General features: G+C 45.7%; 1 protein-coding gene across 2 annotated transcripts in view; it reads left to right on the top strand.

Annotated features, from left to right (window-relative positions):
* The window catches only part of GRM5 (glutamate metabotropic receptor 5), a 272063-nt gene extending 253404 nt beyond the window's left edge, over positions 1–18659 (top strand). For both annotated transcript variants that reach the window (XM_087721072.1, XM_087721071.1), the window contains one exon: positions 17698–18659. In XM_087721072.1, the coding sequence (XP_087577198.1) occupies positions 17698–18541 (844 nt within the window). In that variant the 3' untranslated portion in view covers positions 18542–18659. The remainder of the gene's footprint in view (positions 1–17697) is intronic.
* Positions 18660–21312: the final 2653 nt, after the last annotated feature.

Here is a 21312-nt window from a genome sequence, read left to right as displayed (position 1 = left end):
AGGGCTCTGCATCGGAGGCAGAGACAGGGCCGAGGGCATATGACAGTGATGATGTGCCTACGGAGCTAGACAGCAGTGAGGCGGAGAAACAGCTGGAGCCTGTTCCCAGTGTGCGCATGCGCGGAGCTGCCAGAAGAAAAGAACAGCTCAGAAATCAGAAATCGACTTGGGAGTAAAGCCACAGGTTGAAGGCGATTGACCCCACCCATAGGAAATATAAGAGGAGCAAAAGGAGAGTGGGCTTTTGCAGGAAACAATTCGTTCGTTCATTAGATTAGTTTCAGGAGTGTGAAGATCTGTCCGTGAATCTCAGAGACTCTGTGCCAAGTCTTTCCTTGCCCAGCACCTCATTTGGGAAATATTTACATGGCAGCTTTCCAAGATAGATAAGGTCTGTGGTCATAAATACTCCTTTGAAAGACTGTTTGCCAGGCCTTTGCTGAATGGGAATGAGAGGAATTCACATTCGTTTAATAAAAGGGGTTTTGTCAGGACCGGGAATCTGCCTTGTGCTTTTTGGGGAAGCCTAGGTCAGAACAATAGTTCCTTTTATAGTCCCGGCCTCCAGGATCCCATAAAGCTTCATCACAACAGATGTTTGCTACAAGCCAAGCTCTATTCCGGTCCCCCAAAAATGGGACCAAGAAAGACAAAGAAATTTAAGCAATAGCTCATAAAATCTATACAGGAAATCAATGGCGTACAACAGTTCATTTGGTGGCTGTGCGAAGATACAACGGCATTGAAAAATGGGACTTATGACCATTTTTCACACAACTGTTGCAGCATCCTCATAGTCACGTGAGCAAAATTCAGCTGCTGGGCATCTGACTCATATTTATGACGGTTGCAGAGTCCCGTTTGTGTGTGTGTGTGTGTGTGTGTGTGTGTGTGTGTGTGTGTCATGTGATCCCCTTTTGCGAGTTTCTGATATGCAAAGCCAACAGGGAAGCTAGATTTATTTAACAACCTAACAACTGCAGTGATTCACTTAACAACTGGGGCAAGAAAGCTTGTAAAATGGGGCAAAATACACTTAATGTGTGTATTACTTAACAACAGAAATTCTGGACTCCTTTGCGGTTGTACATTGAGGACTGCTTGTAGGGAGTTAAAACCCAATTAGATGCCAGGCTAAACGAAACTGATTGGTTTGGGGATGCTAATTGTTTCAGTTAAAATCTGCACAGTTCCCCCAGCCTTGGCACCACAAAATCCTCTAAAACCCAACAATATTTTAGAGCTTGGCCAAATGATCAGGAAAATTTGGAGTTTGGGACCACAGTTGATTGCGACTTCCCAAAATAAAAAGAATCAACAGCCTTTTGAAGGGTTTATTAAAATGTTTACCAGATCAAATTGAACAAAATTCGTGTCTCCTATTTTTGCATCCGAAGGATCCTTCAGCGATGACGTCTCAGCTCTCCGAGACGTCAGTTTTATGACTGTTACCTTTTTTGCCCCCGGTCTTCGTTGGCCAGTGATGTCAACAAGCCTTGATCTCATTCACACATCTGCTTGGTATTGATTGCCCATGCTTGTTTGTTTTTTTCATTCTCTTGATGTTTCACAGAGCCTCCCCTCCCCTCCTTTTGTTACTGCTGTGTCTGCTTTGAACGTCAACTGAAATTGATCTATTCTGTAAAAAGCAATTTCAGATGAAGGAGAAGAAGCAAATTGATGGGGAGGAAAAAGGTACATGCAAATATCAATTACGCATGTGCCATTTTTATGCCATAGAAAATAGGGTGGGTTGTTTTTTCCCCATCCAATTTCCCCCCCCCCCATCTTGTATCCTGTTTCCCAGGGATGGGTTCCGTCAGAGACTACCACGGTTCACTCAGGGACAGGGTGCATACACAGCATGTGCGCATGCGCAGTACAACTAAAATTGCTCTGCACATGCAGCGAAGCAAAAAACCAGATGGCGGCACCAGAGGTTCAAGGGCATGGCAGGCCGCCAAACCATTACCAGTTTGGTCAAACCAGTCCGAACCGGTAGGAACCCGCCACTTCTGTTTCCCTGAAAATAAGACCTCTCTGGATAATAAGCCCAATCGGGCTTTTGAGCACATGCGCTAAAATAAGCCCTCCCTGAAAATAAGCCCTCCTCTAAAATATTTAAATGCATGCGCAGCCAGTCCCCGCCGTTTCCTGGGGAGAATGGGGGAGATTGCCCCATGTGCCCCACATATCCATGCGGAACAGCCTTACAGAGGCCACTCCCACAAATCCTAGTTCCTGCGCCCCTTCTCTTAGTGGCGGCTTCAAAAAGAGAGGCAGGCTGAGGGATGCTAGGGCTGGCAAGAGTGTGCCAGAAACAGAGACAAAACTTTTGGCCCTCTCTGGATCAGCTGATCTACAGGCCGTGGGCCAAAGTTAAGGGGCTTCTTGCACCTCAGAAATAATAAGACCTCCCCGAAAATAAGGCCAAGCGCTTATTTCAGGGGTCAAAAGAAAAGAAGACCCTGTCTTATTTTTAGATTCTTTTGGTCATAATTTTTAGGTTCTTTTGGTCATAAAAGGGAGGGTTTTTTATGAGGGAAAAATATATCATGTTTCCCCAAAAATAAGACAGGGTCTTATTTTCAGGGAAACATGGTATATTTTTCCCTCAGAAAAAAAACCCTCCCTTTTATGACCAAAAGAACCTAGGAATTCCACTTCAATAGACAGAAAATGCACCATCATACTGAATAAGTTGCATTAACTTAATAGACTGGAAATCTTATTATGAGTAGAATCTGAAGAATTCCTCTTAAAGATCACTTATTGTGATTAAAACAGGTGATTCTTTCTTCCAAAGAATGTTGGTGTACGAATAAAAAAAGGGGAACTAATTGCAAAGTTTACCAGCTCAGAACACTGAGTATATAATCTTGCCAGGAAAGATTGCACCTTAGAAGTGTAGAAAGTCAGCACCTTACCCCCTAAAAAGAATGAAATATTTTGGGAAATATTAAAAAGGCAGAATATTATATTTCCCTAAAGGAGAAATGGAGAAACATGTTTTAGAGGCAGGAAGCAGCCCCCACTTTCTCTCAATAGCCCACAGCAGATGCCAGCACTTAAGAAGATAAAGAGCTTATTGAATGAAGAAGCCAACTATCTAGATGGCTCTATTCATAAGCAAAGCAAACACTGCAGGCAGAAATCCATTCAAGGCAGGATATTTCAAAACTGCTTGCAGCAAAGTTTGATAGCTAACAACCGCAGAGTGATAGGATTAGAAGCAGCCCCTTGTCCAAGATCCAACACAGGATGAAAACCATTAGCCACAATAGAAATTGCCCAACACCCTTTCAGAACACAAGTCCCTTCATTGCGCGCGCACACACACACACACACACACACACACACACACACACCCTGAGTAAAGTTACAGAAACCTTGGAACAGAAAAATAATAAGCCAGAGGCTGATCAGGTTAGCTCAGACAAACACCTAGGATTTGCATTTCCTCTTTTGCCTATAGAGCCAGCTACGACCCCTACATGACCCCATAGGAATCTGACAACAGCCAATAGAATATTAAAGGACATGTCCTTGCACAGGAACAGGAAGCTCAAATACAAAGCCCAAGGAAGGCATAAAAACCCTACACACTCAACTCCATTTTGTCAGCTGCCCAGGATGGTGGTTCTGCTTCATCAATAAATCTTTCTTTCCAATCAGTCTCCATGTTTCCGGTCACTTTCTCCCAGCTTGGAACTGAACCCAGATGGATATTTTCTTCCAATAGAAGCAACCTAGAACTAAGGTGGAATTTTTTTTTGACTGCTAGAACAATAGGAAATGCTCAACAAGCCCTTTCATTGCATCAGCCAAACTTCAACCAAACTTAGCTCAGACAAACTCCTAGGATTTGTACATGGCCCCATGGGAGTCTGACAACAGCCAATAGAATACATGTCCTTGCATAGGAACAGGAAGTTCAAGTGCAAACCCAAGAGAAGGTATAATCCCCCCCCCTCAACTCCATGTGGTCAGTTGCCCAGAATCACACGTGGCTCTGCTTCATCATTAAACCATCTTTCCAATCAGCCTCCATGTTTCCAGTGACTTTCTCCCAGCTTGGAACTGAACCCAGATGGATATTTGTTTTCCAATAGAAGCAACCTAGAACTAACTGACAGTTAGAACGATTAATCAGTGGAATGAGTTACCTCCAGAAGTTGTGGGTGCTCCAACCCTGGAAGTTTTTAAGAAGAGATTGGACAACCATTTGCCTGAAATGGTGTGGGGTGTTGGACTAGAACAGTGGGTCTCAACCTTCCTAATGCCGCGACCCTTTAATACAGTTCCTCATGTTGTGGTGATCCCCAACCATAAATTTATTTTATGTTTTCTGTATTTTTTTTTGAAAATATGTGTTTTCCAATGGTCTTAGGCGACCCCTGTGAAAGAGTCATTCGACCCCCAGGTTGAGAACCACCGGTCTAGAAGACCTCCAAGATCCCTTCCAAATCTGTTATTCTGTTATTCTTATATGGTTCATAGATTGCATTAGAAAATTAAATCTGTAGAATGCCGCTTTTCATCCATGCACCAGTTGCAACCCTACCTGAACCGGGAGGCTCTCACAACAGTCACTCGTGCCCTTGTGACCTCTAGGCTGGAATACTGCAACGTGCTCTACATGGGGCTGCCCTTGAGGAGCATCCGGCGACTTCAGCTAGTCCAGAATGCGGCCGCGCGAGCGATTGTGGGTGCACCTCGGTACACCCACATAACACCTATCCTCCGCGAGCTGCGCTGGCTACCTGTCGATCTCTGGGTGCGCTTCAAGGTGCTACTTACCACCCATAAAGCCCTTCATGGTAGTGGATCTGGATACTTGAGAGACCGCCTCCTGCCAATTACCTCCTCGCGACCCATTAGATCACATAGATTAGGCCTCCTCCGAGTTCCATCTGCCAGTCAGTGTCGACTGGCAACTACGCGGAGGAGAGCCTTCTCGGTAGTAGCTCCGACCCTTTGGAATGATCTCCCCGTGGAGATTCGTACCCTCACCACCCTCCAGACCTTCCGCACAGCCCTTAAAATCTGCCTATCCCGTCAGGCCTGGGGTTAAAGAATGTAACTCACCCCCACCCGAATGGTATGAATGTTGTGTTCTATTTTTAATTATGTATTGCTCTTATGTGTTATTGTTTGTATTCCCCTCCCCATGAGTTGTAAGCCGCCCTGAGTCCCCCCAGGGAAAAGGGCGGCCTATAAATAAATTTTCAAATACTCAAATACTCAAATACTGAAACAGTAAAAATGGACTGTAGTATTGCCAAGGGAATGACAGCCAACAATACCGTGTGAGGCTGAATCCTGAATCCTACTCATATTTTTAGATTAGCACTTGTGTTTTGCCAAAAAGTTGGCACGAAGCATGTTAGCTATCAGCTCTATATTCTATTTCCTTCAGATGGAGATGACATGGGAGATAAATGATATTTCTAATCATGTTTTGATAGGGTTTTTTTAAAAACCCGCATCACGGATTTATCCAGGAAGTTAGTTGTTTGACTTCCCATGGCGACTGCCTGCAATTTTCCTGGCAAGATTTCTGAAGTAGTTTGTCATTGCCTCCTTCCGAGAGCTTAGAGAGAATGGCTGGCCCAAAACTCCCCTGGCTGGCTTTGTGCTTAAGACAGGACTAGAACTCACTGTCTCCCATTTCTAGCCTAGGATCTGATCACTACGGCAAACTAATTCTCTAGTGGTAGGTGTCTAGCTCAAATTACTTATATTCAAGATAATGCTGTATGTCGCTTGTGGATTGTGAATGAACGTTTGTGTGTGTGTGTGTGTGTGTGTGTGTGTGTGTGTGTTTATAGAGTTTATCATTGTTGTCTTTTAATACAGGGTTTCCCAACCTTGGCAACTTGAAGATGTCCGGACTTCAACTCCCAGAATTCCCCAGCCAGCATTCGCTGGCTGGGGAATTCTGGGAGTTGAAGTCCGGACATCTTCAAGTTGCCAAGGTTGGAAAACCCTGTTTTAATAACCCCATAATGCCTTGCGGGATGGAATCTGGACAACTGAATGGAGCTCAGTGTCTGCTGGCCAGATGCCTTTCCTGTCGCCAATGCTGGGTTTTGCTCAGTAGATGTATTCTCATTGTGCCCAGAGAGAGAAATATCTACCTCTACCTAGGATTGAACTCACAGTCTCCTGATTGTGAGGCGAGAGCTCCACCTCTAGGCACACCACACCACTGTGTGTTTGTGCAGTCTATGTGAATTATTAATTTCTTATTTGTTGCATTTAATTAAGTCAGTAATTTCATGCCCAAATCATAGCAGGGCTATTGAGACGTCTACGTTTTGACAACCTCATAAAACATTACCATTGCATAATTGATTTTATGCGATAGAAGCAAAAGCTATTAATGGGGAGCTGACGACTGATTGTTTTTTTTCAGAATATAAAAGTGCCTTGCAAAAGAGATCAGGAACAAAAAAAAACCCACATTCTCTCTTTTGTCCAACATCTTCCATTTTGCATTTGTTCCGTTTCTTTTTCTTTGAAGAAAAACTGACACATAAAATCATCTTTTCCAGCATCAACAGTTGCTGCACTGCAAATATATATATATATATATATATATATATATATATATATATATATATATATATATATATATATATATATATATATATATATATATATATATATATATATATATATATATATATATATATATATATATATATATATATATATATTGCATGCACACACATACACACAAACCAGGGGTGGGTTTCTCGCCCCGTTCCAACCAGTTCGGTTGGAACGGGGCGGGCGTCGTCCTTGTGCATGTGTGCGGCGCGTGCATGCACGTGCGCGGTGCATGCATGCGTACTAGCATCTGTGCGATGATCCAGCTGCTCCTGGAGGATCGCACAGGCGCTGTATGCGTCCTGCGCATGCGTGGAAGTGCAGAACTCGTCAAAACCGGGTCCGGTTCGCAGGGACCGTCGCGAACCGGTTGAAACCCACCCCTGATACAAACACACACACACACTATATGTATGTATGTATGTATGTATGCATGCATGCATGCATGTATGTATGTATGTATGTATGTATATGTATATGTATATTAGGGCCAGAAGGTTAGATTCTAATTGTTCAGCCTATCCAAGGAGTAACTTAACTTATTTCTTCCACAAGGTCATTTTTAAGGACACCTCCAGTAATTTTACTTCCCGAAGCCTAAGAAGCAATTTGACAATGATTCTTGATAATTTTGAAAGTTCTGACAAATCTAAAGGCTAAGAATCACAGCTGGGGCCTGAAACATTGCTACTCTTACCTCCATAAAAACAGTCCAAATTTCACACAAAAAGAGAGGAAAAATAGTTTGTTTTTCATAGGCTTCTGTTCATTTCTTATTCTTATCCCCATGTCATTCTTAACCCCCACCCCCCAAAAAATAAAACGGGAGGGGGGAGAATATTTCAAAAGATACTTGCTGTCTCCTCCTCCATCCTTCTCCTTCTCCTTCTCTTCCTCCTCCTCTTCTCCCTCTCCTTCCTCCTCTCCTCTTCTATCATCATCCTTTCCTCCTCTTCCTCCTCCTCCTCCTCCTTCTCCTCCTTTCTTCCTCCTCTTCCTTCTCTTCCTCTTCCTCCTTCTCTTCCTTTTCCTTCTCCTCTTCCTTTTCTTCCTCCCCTTCCGCCTCCTCTTCTCCATCCTCTTCCTCCTCTTCTTCTTCCTCCCCTCCCTCTTCTCTTCTATCATCATCCTTTTCCTCCTTCCTCCTCCTCCTTCTTTTCCTTCTCCCCCTCCTTCTCTTCCTCCTCCTTCTTTCCCTCCTTCTCCCCCTCTTCCTCCTTCTCCTCCTTCTCTTCCTTTTCCTCTTCCTTTTCTTCCTCCCCTTCTGCCTCCTCTCCTCCATCCTCCTTCTCTTCCTCTTCTTCCTCCTCCTATTCCTTTTCTTCCTCTTCCTTTCTCCATTCTCCTCCTCCTCCCCCCTTCTTAATTTATCAGGGAAATTGCTACCTTGCTGAAAACAGCCCACCAGTAATTGAAGTGCTTTGTCACATAAAATGTCATCTAACACACTGCTCCTTTTTATGGCGCTGCCTGTTTAGATGGCTTGTTCACCTACACCGGCTAATTTATTAGGAGTGTCCCTGTACATTTGCCCCTGATGGAGGGCGAAATCTTCCTTAGCACTTGATACTCGGTTTCAGAGATGCTTTTTTTAATTCATTCTGAATCTTAGAAATGCCTCTGCCCACAGACAGATTAATCTTGGGCCGTACTGAGCCCAACCCGTGTACAATTGCTTTCGTCTTTATTGAGGACCAGGGTTTCTTCATTGCGTCGATCTATCTTCACGCAAAGGCTTAAGCTGACTTTAACTTCTCTCGTCAACAATCGCAAAACCCAGCCTTTAACTTGATTTACACCCTGCTCAAAGCACTCACTCATATGTGAGGTTTTCTTTTTTCCTTTTTTAAAAAAAAGAATCTTATCCAGAGCTATTTGCTCTAGTGCGTTAGCCAGTAAATATTTTGCTTTAAGGAGGATTTTATGTCCAGGCAGCATTAATTTTAAAAATATATATATAAACTTCCTCAGTACTGCTTTGGGTTTTTTCCAAAAGGAATCACAGACTCACCATTGTAATCTATTTATTTACAAGATGAAGCTTTTCTTAAACAAGAAAGCAAGCGAATAACCACTGCAGTTATAATTTAATTTGCCTAAAATTGGATGGGTTAATTGCACTATAATGGTTTAGATAACATATTTAAAAAGTTGCTTTTCTTTTTCTCTCAAACTATATTCCAAGATGATGCGCGCGCGCGCACACACACACACACACACACACACACATACACACACCCAGATAGCCCTTGACTTACAACTGGTTGCTAGTTACGATCGACTTGAAATCGGGGACTTATGGCTTGGGTTTTTTTTTTTTATTAGTTTATGTTATAAGATACCAAAAAAAAAAATACAAAAGCAAATAATAGGAAAAATAGGGAAGGAAAAAGTATGGAGAAGAAGGAGAAAAAAAAGAAAGAAAAGGCATCTACTCCCCACCCCCTTTGATGCAGTAGAATAAAGGCATTAATGTCAAACCTCAACTTTTCACATTTACATAATGGTTTAGACTGGCAATTTCTATAACAACACATTTATCTAATCTGTAAACCTGCAATCCAAGTTTCATTCTTTTCCACGTCAAGCACAAAGTCCAGAAGTGGTTTCCAAGTAAAAATAAAAGTATTATTTTTCTTTGATCAGAGCAGTCAATCTCTGCTAACACCATCAACTTTTGCAGCCATTTGTTCATGGGGGGGATCGAAATATCCTTCCCTTTTTGTGCATAGAATAGTCAGGTTGCTGCCGTCAACATATACAACATATATATCTAATGCCCTCTCTTCAGTCATGTGACCAAATTTTGGGAGTTTGGCAACATGGCAGCATTTCTGGCCATTTGCAGAGTCCCGTGTGTCAGGCTTCCAAGTAATACACCCATCAGAAACAGGACTCCAGGGCAAGCACGTTCCTCAAATATTAGTTTTATTGGACATATATTACAATACAATACAATACAATACAATACAATAGCAGAGTTGGAAGGGACCTTGGAGGGCTTCTAGTCCAACCCCCTGCCTAAGCCGGAAACCCTATGCCAGCAATGGCGAACCATTGCCCCCCCCCCCCCCCGAAGCCTTTGGAGCAGTCAAAACGACCCTCCGAGCAAACCGGAGGTCCGTTCCTGAACTTTCGGTTTGCCCGTAGGGCCGCTGTTCTGCATTTCAGAGGCTTCAGGGAAGCTCCTGAAGCCTCCAGAGGACCTCGGGGGGGGGGGGCTCTTTTCGCCCTCCCCAGGCTCCTATAAAGCATCTGGAGCCTGGGGAGGGTGAAAAATGGCTTGGGTGAACTCAGCTGGCCAGCAGGTGCATGCATGCTGGCCAGCTGACAGGGCAGCGCCTTGCATGCCCTGGCAAATGGCTCCACGTGCCACCTGTGGCATGCGTGCCATAGGTTCGCCATCACTGCCCTATACCATTTCAGACAAATGGCTATCCAACATCTTAAAGACTTCCAGTGTTGGGGATTTCACAAGTTCTGGGGGTGAGACCCCTCCTGAAGAAGCCGTCTCTGGATCCAGCTATTCTTAATAACTATCGTCCAGTCTCCAACCTTCCCTTTGTAGGGAAGGTTGTTGAGAAGGTGGTGGCTCTCCAGCTTCAGCGTACCTTGGAGGAAGCTAACTATCTTGACCCCTTCCAGTCTGGCTTCAGACCCGGTTACAGCACAGAAACCGCTTTGGTCGCATTGACTGATGATCTCTGGAGAGCTAGGGATGGAGGCCATGCTTCCATCCTAGTTCTCCTTGACCTCTCAGCGGCTTTCGATACCATCGACCATGGTATCCTTCTGCGACGACTGCGGGAGATAGGGGTGGGCGGCACTGTTTTGCAGTGGTTCTCCTCCTATCTCTCGGACAGGTCGCAGTCGGTGTTAGTGGGGGGGCAGAGATCGTCCCTGAGGCCCTTAACCTATGGGGTGCCGCAGGGGTCGGTCCTATCCCCCCTACTATTTAACATTTACATGAAACCGCTGGGCGAGATCATCCGAAGGCACGGGATAAAATATCACCAATATGCGGACGATACACAGTTGTATCTGTCCGCCCCGTGCCAACTCAATGAAGCGGTGGACGTGATGAACCGGGGACTGGAAGCCGTTAAAGACTGGATGAGAGCGAACAAGCTGATACTCAACCCAGACAAGACCGAGTGGCTGTTGTGTTTCCCTCCCAAAAATCTGACCACCATACCATCACTCAGGCTGGGGGGACAAAATTTAAACCCCTCAGAAAGGGCCCGCAACTTGGGAGTCCTCCTGGATTCACAGCTAACTTTTGACCACCATCTCTCAGCTGTGACCAGGGGGGCATTTGCCCAGGTTCGCCTGGTGCGCCAGTTGCGGCCCTACCTGAATCGGGAGGCCCTCACAACAGTCACTCGAGCCCTTGTGATCTCTAGGCTGGAATACTGTAATGTGCTCTACATGGGGCTGCCCTTGAAGAGCATCCGAAGACTTCAGCTAGTCCAGAATGCGGCCGCGCGAGTGATCATGGGCGAACCACGGTTCGCCCACATAACACCGATCCTCCGTGAGCTGCACTGGCTACCTGTTGGTCTCCGGGTGCACTTCAAGGTCTTACTCACCACCTATAAAGCGCTCCATGGTAGTGGATCTGGCTATTTGAGAGACCGCCTTCTGCCAATTACCTCCCTGCGTCCCATCAGATCGCATAGAGTTGGCCTCCTCCGTATTCCATCCGCCAGTCAGTGCCGACTGGCGACTACTCGGAGGAGAGCCTTCTCTGTTGCGGCTCCGACACTATGGAACAATCTCCCCGTGGAGATTCGTACCCTCACCACCGTCCAGGCCTTCCGTACAGCCCTCAAGAACTGGCTAACCCGTCAGGCCTGGGGATAATCTTATTTTGCCCCTCCCGAATGCTGAGTGAATGTTGAGTTTTATAGTTTATTTTACTTTGTGCACATTTCTTTTTTTGTATTGTCCTACACTCCCCTTCCTTTTTTGATTGTAAGCCGCCCTGAGTCCCCTCAGGGAAAAGGGCGGCCTATAAATAAACTAACAATAACAATAACAATAACAATAACAAGCTGTTCCACTGATTAATTGTTCTCACTGTCAGGAAATTTCTCCTCAGTTCTAAGTTGCTTCTCTCCTTGATTAGTTTCCACCCATTGCTTCTTGTTCTACACTCAGGTGCCTTGGATAATAGCTTGACTCCCTCTTCTTTGTGGCAGCCCCTGAGATATCAGAAGACTGCTATCATGTCTCCCCTAGTCCTTCTTTTCATTAAACTAGACATACCCAGTTCCTGCAACCGTTCCTCATATTGGCAAAGGCAGGTGCAAATCGACTCTAAACGTTCCCGCGGTTTTCACCGACTTAAAACTAAAAGTTTTTCCCCTTCCCCAAACAATCAGTCACATGGTCCAATCAAGGTGCTGTCTAGTTGCCTGGTAACTTCACTCCTCCTCTTTCCAGCCATGGCGAGAACGTCCTTGGTTCCCAGGAAAAAGTATTTTGTTTTGGCTACAAAACCCCAGCTATTCCCTTCTCCCTATCTCTCAGCTCCAGTGTGGCAACACTGAAGCATCAAAAGAGCTTCGGTCAGGTCAGCTTCAGGCTTGACACCATGATCATGAGACCACATTTTAGAATGGTTTTGCTGAAAAACCAGCATGGCCTTCATTTTGCAACAAGTCTTTTTGTGTCTCAACTGTGCATTAGAAAGTATACACAAATCTCCTGGAAATGTCTTGGGTTTTTTTTATGACTTGCATCCTTTTGAAAGACTAGGTGTATGCCTCTGATGTTTGTGTATGTGTGTATTGGTTTTGTGTGCAGGTTAATGCTCTCTATAATAGGATCATGGTGGCTCAGTGGCTAAGACACTGAGCTTGTCAATCAGAAGGTCAGCAGTTTGAATCCCTAGCGCCACATGACAGAGTGAGCTCCCATTACTTGTTACCAGCTTCTGCCAACCTAGCAGTTCTAAAGCATGTGAAAATGCAAGTAGAAAAATAGGAACCACCTTTGGTGGGAAGGGAACAGAGTTCTTGTGCCTTTGGCGTTTAGTCATGCCGGTCACATGACCATGGAGACGTCTTCAGACAGTGCTGACTCTTCGGCTTTGAAACGGAGATGAGCACCGCCCTCTAGAGTCAGGAACGACGAGCACATATGTACCAGGGGAACCTTTACCTTTAGGAACAAATTGCATTAAAGGCCCAAATTTGTCAGATGGTATATTGCAAGGAAGAAAAGTTCTTAAAAAATGTAATTCCACTGCAGCAGGGCGTTCAGTGTGCCTTCGGCGTTGAGTCATGCCGGTCACATGACCACTGAGATGTCTTTGGACAGTGCTGGCTCTTAGGCTTTGAAATGGAGATGAGCACCGCCCCCTGGAGTTGGGAACGACTAGCACATATGTGCAAGGGGAACCTTTACCTTTTAATACTCTCTAAGTATTCATTCTCCAGGCTGTGGTTGGGTTTTCTGTGCCAAGATCCAACCTGAAGCTTATCCAAAGCTTCACAAGGATGGTTAGAGCAAAATAAATGACTGCCGATGGTTTTACATGTCTGCATATTGGTTTTTAACTTGCTTTTATTGGATTGTTGCTTCTATTTATGATGAGCTGCCCAGAATCACTTAGACGACTGTGCAAATTAAATTAATAACAGTAACAGCAATAATAATGACAAATCTCCTTTAAAGCAGCTCCACCAAGCAGCCTTTTTACAGAAGAGAACAACTTTTGGGTCGCTTCATTTCTGGGGTGTCTTGTGACTTTTTCAGAAGGGGAAACGGCTCTGTAAATGCCGATACAGGTAGTCCTCAACTTGCAACCATTCATTTAGCGACCGTTCGAATGGCACTGGGGGAAAAAGTGACCCGTGGCCGTTTTTCACACTTAGGACCATTGCAAAAATCCCTGTGGTCACACTATCAAAATTCAGACGCTTGGCAACTGACTCAGATTTATGACAGTTGCCGTGTCCTGGGGTCATGTGATCCCCTTTTGCGACCTTCTGACAAGCAAAGTCAATGGGAGAGCCAGACTCGCTTAACAACCTCGTTACTAACTTAGTTACTAACCTAACTTTTAATTGATTTTCTGATTCTCAGTTGCCTAGTGTCATTTGTTTGAGATGGACGCACAAATAAATTGAATAAATACATACCGTATTTTTTCAGAGTATAAGACGCACCTTTTTCCCCAATAAAAGAGTGTGGAAATGTTGGTGCATCTTATACACCGAATACAGCTATTTTTGGCCTCCTGAAGGCCCCCCCCCGCATCCCATTTTTGTGAAAAACGGACTGTTTTTCACAAAAACAGAGGCGTTTTTGCCTTCCCCCAACCCCCAGAAGCACTCTGCGGGCTTCAGAAGAGCTGGGGGAAGGGAAACGTGTTTTGGCAAAAAACGGGGGCATTTTTGCCTTCCCCAAGTCCTGCTGAAGCCCACAGAGTGCTCCTGGGGGCCGGGAAGGACAAAAACTTTTTTTCCTGACTTACCTCGTCGAAATTTTGGTGCGTCTTATACACCGGTGCATCTTATAGTCCGAAAAATATGGTACATTTAAAATACATACGGGCACCATCACCTGATGGACAACAAAACAAGTCCTTATATACTGTAGTAGGAATGTAGAATTTTCTTCTGCCGATTAAAACTGGGCTCTGCTTCATGCTTCCTTGAATAAAGCCAGAAAACAGCGCTCCGTGTTTCTCATCAGAACGATGGCAAGTTGGCCACAGATCCTGCGAGTGAGAAATATGTGGCACAACTCTTCAAACGTCTAAAGACTGTCAGGAAGAATTATTTATTTGCTACCCTTCGGTCATCATAACGTTTGCGACTGGTTTGATGAGAGACAATGATTTGTCCTCTGCTACTTCAAAGGACTCCAGTTGCATCCGGGTTTGTTTGGGCTGAATATCACAAGAAACTTTTTCATGCTGTTGGAAGGAATGTCCTTCTGGGTTCAGGTCCCAGTGGGGAAAAAGACACTGGAAACACGGAGGCTGCTTGGAAAGATGGTTTAATGGTGGACAGGATCACATGGTTTAAGGTCCTGAGCAGAAAAGGGAAGAGATGCCGAGAGACCCTGAGTTTTATACCCTCTGTTGGCTCCGCCCAGGGCCTTAGCTCCGCCCACCATCCTCAGACTAATGGTGCTTGTGAGAGGACTAATTCTGTTTTGGAACAATATTTACGTTGTTTCATCAATTGTCAGCAAGATGATTGGGTTGACTTGCTACCGCATGCTGAGGTGGCCTACAACAATTCTGTCCATACCAGCACTGGTTTCCTCTCTGTTTCCTGTTCTTGTGTAAGAAATGTATCCCATTGGCTATCAGACTCCCAGGGGGCGTGGTTCTTAGCTAACTCTGTAGGCTGTCCTAGACCCAAGCTTGTTTGAGCCGCTGGCTGATGTAATCTTCCCAGGCGCCATGTGGTGTGTCTTTGTTTGCTAGATGGAGCCTCCTAAAGGAGGTAGATATTTGTTATGTAGAATAGACTGGCTCAGGCCTTAATGGCCCATTGAGAAAGGTGGTGGGGGGGATGAGGTCCTGCCTCCCTTTTAGGGGGAAATATTCTGCCCTTTTCATGTTTCCTAAAATATCTCACTTTCTAGGAGAGGGGTAGGTTTAACTTCCTACAATAGAAAAAGAAAAGCAGCTAAAGAAAGAACAATTCCTTGGAGAAACAGGGGGTTATCTTTCACTGGAGTTTCAAGTAAAAACTAGCTCAACCTTTTCCTCACTTAGGTAGCGTCCAAGCAAATGAATTTCAGCTTCTAAAAAGGACTATACTTGTTCACAATCCTGAAGAATACCATAAGGCCGGGATAGTGAAGCTATGGCACGTGTGGCACCCGGATCCATTCGTCAGGGCACACGAGCCGTTGCCCTGTCAGCTGGCCAGCACGCACATGCGTGCACTGGCCAGCTAAGTTCAGCCTTTTTTAAAGCCATTTCCCCCACCCCCACCCCGGCTCCAGAGGCTTTATAGGTTTTTCGTCCTCTGGAGCCTTCAGGGAAGCCTCTTGAAGGTCCCAGAGGGCTTAAACCCGCCCTCCGAGCAAACCGTAAGTTTGTTCCCGAACTTCCGGTTTGCCTGTAGGGCTGGTTTTTTGTGCTCTGGAGGCTTCAGGGAAGCTCCTGAAGCCTCCGGAGGGACTCCGGGGGGCAGGGGGTGCTGTTTTAGCCCCCCCGGCTCCTATAAACCCTCTGGAGCCTGGGGAGGGCGAAAAAAGCATGCAAAAATTGGGGGGGAGCACCTGTCATGCGTGCATGTGTGCTGGGGGGATTGCGCATTGCATTATGGATGCGGCACTTATGGCACGCAAGCAAAAAAAGGTGCTTAGTCATATATCTGTGTGTGTGTGTGTGTGTGTGTGTGTGTGTGTGTGTGTGTGTGTGTGCATGTATTTATGTATGTGTATGTATGTAGATATATATATATACTCACACATACACATACATATATACATACACACACACACACTCATATGCTCATATAGGTAGTCCTCAACTTACAACCACCATTGAACTGAAATTCCTGTTGCTAAGCAAGGCAGCTGTTATGTGAGTCTTGCCCCATTTCTTGCCACTAAGTGAATCGCTGAAATCGAGTTAGTAACATGGCTGCTAAGTGAATCCGGCTTCCCTATCGACTTTGCTTGTCTAGAGGGTTGCAAAGGATGATCACATAACTTCGGGACACGTCAAGACGCTGGTTGTTAAGTGTGAAAAATGGCCATAGGACACTTTTTCAGCGCTGCTGTTATTTTGAACGGTCACCAAACCAGTGGTTATAAGTCGAGCACTATCTGTATACCGGATTCTCTGCACCAAACTCACACCCACCGACATTGTCCTGATCAACATTGAACAAGGTCATGGGACCTACGGTTAGCCTTTCTGTTGCCTTCTGAGTTTTGAGGAGGATCGTCTGTTTCTGTATCTGTTTATTCCAGGTGTCGATAAATGTGTATTTACAGGTATTCCTTGACTTGCCAGAATTTCCATTGCTAACCACTTCAGTTGTTAAGTGAGTCTCACCCAAATGTACAACCTTTTTTGCCACTATTGTTCTGTGAAACACTGCAGTTATTAAGTCAATAGCAATAGCACTTAGATGACTAGTTAAAGGTCAGGAATGCCCCACCCACCCACTCCCGGTCCGTGAACCTGCAGTAGTCCGTGGCATGCCAGAAATGGGGGCCGCACAAATAAGCAAAGCCCATCCACAAGATACAGGCAAAAACACGCCCCTTCCGGTCCACAGAAAAACCCCTTGTTGTGGCCTGTTGGCCGCTGACCCCTCCAGCAGCCAAGGAGGAGGAGGAGTGGGAGTCAGGGTCAGCATCAAGGCAACCTGAGAGCTCTGAGGGGGAGAGGGAATGGCGCTGTCAGAGAGAGAGAGGAGGAGGAGCCTGAGCTGTCCGTCAGCCCTCAGATGGAGAGCCAACAGCCCCCAGGTCTGGAGGTGGCTGATGAGGAACAGGAGGAACAGCTGGGTCCAGTGCCGGACGCATGGATGCCCAGAAGGCAGAGGAGAGGAGAGCAGTGGAAATCTATGGGCCGATCCTTGGGAAGGAAGAGCCACTGCTGCTAGCAAAGCCTCACCCTAGCTCTGGGGATAAAAGGCAGGGGGCGGAGATGAATAGGTGTGGCAGATAACCATCCATCTTCTGGCTGGATGGACTTGTTAGCCTGTGAGAGAAACTTCTTTCTGGGGCTACCGGCATTCCTAATAAAGGAATCTTTTAAGTTTACGCTAGAGGCTTTGTTGTGTTTGGGGAGCTTGATCAGATTACCTCTCCATGGAACCGGTCCCTGGTGCCCAAAAGATTGAGGGCCACTGTTGTAGGTCACTTTTTTTTCCCCCAGTGCTATTTTTCAGTGCCAGTGTTTGAACGGTTTGAACTGGAGAAATGGTTGTTAAATCAAGGACTATCTGTATTTCAGTTCTGCCTTGCAAGTGTTAACTTGTCGACTTTGCGTTGAACGTTCCCATGGTTGTGATTCCCTTGCTCTTCAGGAAACGTGTTAAGATGCCTTCGAGTCTCAACGTCTGTCCTTTTCTCTTCTCTTTTGTGTCGCAGCTCCAATGGGAAATCGGTCACGTGGGCCCAGAACGAAAAAAGTTCCAGCCGAGGAGCCCATCTCTGGCAGAGGCTTTCCATCCACATCAATAAGAAAGACAACCCCAACCAAACCGCGGTCATCAAACCCTTCTCTAAAAGCACAGACAGCAGCCGGCATGGCAGTAGCACCACAATCACCACGACCTTCCCCGAATCCGGTGCCAAAACCCTTTACGATGTCTCCGAAGCTGAAGAGCACTACCCAGCTCAGTACCGCATTCAGACTCCGTCCCCCATCAGTACGGTCAGCCAGAGAACTGCGTCCCTCAGCCGGACCGAAGACGACGTCCCGACTTTCCAGTCGGAACAAGCCCAACGGAGCAGTTCTTCCCAAGGTTCCCTGATGGAGCAAATCAGCAGCGTGGTGACGCGGTTCACGGCCAACATCAGCGAGCTCAACTCCATGATGCTCTCCCCGCCAGCGCCTGGCCCGATGGTCACCACCCCGTTGTGCTCTTCCTACCTGATCCCGAGGGAGATCCAGCTGCCCACCACCATGACGACCTTTGCGGAGATCCAGCCCCTCCCTGCCATCGAGGTCAACGGAGCATCTCAGTCCTCCAGAAAACCGTCTTGCGGGAGTGTCAAGGAAGGTCCTTCCGCAGAAACTCCCGCCCCTGCCAAGCCCGAGCTGGAAGATTTGGTGGCTTTGACGCCTCCTTCTCCATTCAGGGACTCGGTTGATTCTGGAAGCGCTTCTCCCAGTTCCCCGGCCTCGGAATCCGCCCTCTGTATCCCGTCTTCGCCGAAATATGACTCGCTGATGATAAAGGATTACACGCAGAGTTCTTCCTCCTTGTGAATGTAGTAAGAGTCAACGTTGAATCTCTATAGCTTCGCCTCCATCAAGGAGATGAAGAAGCGCAGCCTCCCTGTTCTCCAGTGTTTAAAGACACAATGAGAGTAAAGGATCATTTTTTGGGGGGGAGGGAGGATGAAAAAAAACGCAAGGGGAGAATAAAAAGGAACAGATGGGTTATGCTCTTTTAAACACACACGCACACTCTCCTGCATACACAACGGAACTTTTTTCGCAGATTTTTCGTGGCCTTAAAAACACGGGCTTTTCAATGGAAAAAAACAAAAACTTTAAATTTATTCCTGAGGGCTGAGAAGAGCGTCTCTTACATCACTTACTTGTCAAGTGCTTTGCAACAGTGAGTAACGGGAAAACCGGCGCTGGAGCGGGGGGGAAAAAACAGCAGGCAGACGACCGACCGGAAGCGATCCAGTGTTTGTTTACTTGGATTCCTTCATCCAGAAGTAAACCTTGATCTTTTTATTTTTATTTTTTTTCAAGACACGGAAGACCAAAATCTTGAATGTACATTTTGTAGTGAACTCCAGACCGGGGACCAAAAGATCCAGCTACTTTTCGGTTGTTGTTGTTATTTTTTTCCCCTTTCAGTTGAAAGTATTTGTTGTTGTTCTTTTTTAAATGAAGATCTCAACCGATAGTAATATAGTCGGTCACGAGGGAACATTGTTGACTAACTTGGCAGTACGCTGCCTGTTGATAAATGTAAGTTAACACAACTGCAGCACACAGCTGCACTCCAAGAGGGCTTTTCTAAAATAACTTCCCATCCAAGGATATGTTTAAGAAGAAGCGGGGGGCAGAATCTCTCTTCAGTTAAGTATTAATTTTTCCCCCTTTAATTATCATGCGTTTCATCTCCAGAAAGACAGCATTCTGGGAGGAATTTTTCCTTACTATTTCACCGCGTTGCCGATCAATAACAAAGTAGCAAAAAAAAAAGAGAGACAGAGAGACAGAGAAAATGACAAAATAATAATAATATAGTAATAGTATTTTCTGGAGTACTGTTTTGCAATTCCCTGATCAGGACATAATGTTGAGCTGAATATTCGCTTTCTACACTGATGTGGGTGGAGCATAAGGATTGCTACCTTGCGGTATGTTCCCGAGGAAAACGCATATTTTTGCAGATGTTCTTGCATTAACCTTGCCAGACAACAAGGATAAAGGTATTTCAGTCATAAAGAGGAGAACAACCGTCTCTAACAGTGGGAGACAGGCCTTCTCTAAAGGGGTGGGAAGGGTGTGTTAAAGGGTGGGTGGGGCAGTTCCCAGGTTTAGTTCTGATTGGGAGAGGAGAGTGCCGGTCCACCTTCTATCCATCATCATCCTCTTTTAATGACCCCGTGATCCCTTGAGGGGTGGAGTCTGGGCAACTGAATGGAGGATGTTTTCATGGCCAGATGCCCTTCCTGTTGCCGATGCGGAGTTTTGTTTAGCAGTTATATTCTCAGTTTGCCTAGAGAGAGAAATATCTGCCTCTACCTAGGACCGAACTCACAACCCTCCTGATTGTGTTCCACCTAGAGGCCACCACACCTCTCCTAGTCAGCCTTCTGTCAGTCTGCAGAAGAAGTTGCAATATATGAACCTCAGTGATGTGGGCCAATGAGGCAACCATCATTTTTCACAAGAGTTTTAAAAACTTTATTAGGGACCATTCTCTTCCCACCCAACCCCAACATCCCTACCACCGCCTCTACATTAAGAGTCAACTTTTTCAGGATGTTCCAACAGGCAATAGGCTCACGATCCAGCTTTTTCGGACTCGCTATCTTCTCTGGTTTTTGTCAATTTAGACCTGCACAATAATCTCCAAAGTCAGGGAATCACCCCATAATGTCCATCATTAACGTTACGGGCTGCTTCTTTTGAATCTAGTGAAAGGAGTTTGATTGCACTGAACAGCCTTCAGATCAGTGGTGGATTCCTACCGATTTGGACCGGTTCGCCTGAACCGGTAGTGGGTTTGGCGGTCTGGGTCATTGGAACCGGCAGCAACCCAGGCCCTGACATGCCTCCAAATCGGTTCCTCTGTGGCGCCGCCATCTCGATTTTCATTTCTGTGCACGCGCAGGACAATTTTCATTCCAAAATTTTTGCGCGCACCGAACCGGTAGTAATGCTGGGAGCAACCCATCCCTGCGTCAGATGGTCCAAAATTGGGAGAGAAAGTTATTGAGCTGCTAAATTTGAGCATTCCACTGAATAAGTACAATTTCAACATCAGCAAGAAACAAATTAATAATAATGACTAAAATAATCCATAACCATGCAGAGTAGAATACCCCATGCAACTAGGTTTGAAATTCTTGGTTTGTATAGTTTAGAACTGTTGATGCGGTCAGATTTAGGTATTGCACACAAAGTTGTGCACATGAGCCATGGTGGTTAGAGTGCAGTACTGCAGGCTACTTCTGCTGCCTGCTGCCTGCCTGCAATTGGGCAGTTCGAATCTCACCAGGCTCAAGGTTGGCTCAGCCTTCCACCCTTCCGTGGTTGGTAAAACGAGGGCCCAGATTGTTGGGGGCAATAGGCTGACTCTGTAAACTGCTTAGAGAGGGCTGTAAAAGCACTGTAAAGCAGTATATAAGTCTAGGTGCTATTGCTAGCAATGCCCTAGCTGTAAATGATTTTTTTTTAAAGTTTTAATCATAGCATAACACATGCAAACAGCCACTTTAAGCTTCATGTAAACCGCTGATTGTAAAAAATATTGGTTTTGGTAACCGAGTGGTCAAAGTCTGGAATAT

The sequence above is a fragment of the Thamnophis sirtalis genome, unplaced genomic scaffold (genome assembly GCF_051295495.1).
Source record: "Thamnophis sirtalis isolate CommonGarterSnake01/CBP01778 unplaced genomic scaffold, rThaSir2_p1.2 scaffold_8, whole genome shotgun sequence".
Taxonomy (NCBI): domain Eukaryota; kingdom Metazoa; phylum Chordata; class Lepidosauria; order Squamata; family Natricidae; genus Thamnophis; species Thamnophis sirtalis.
Note: the sequence above shows the minus strand (reverse complement) of the source record. Positions and strands in the feature narration are given on the sequence as shown.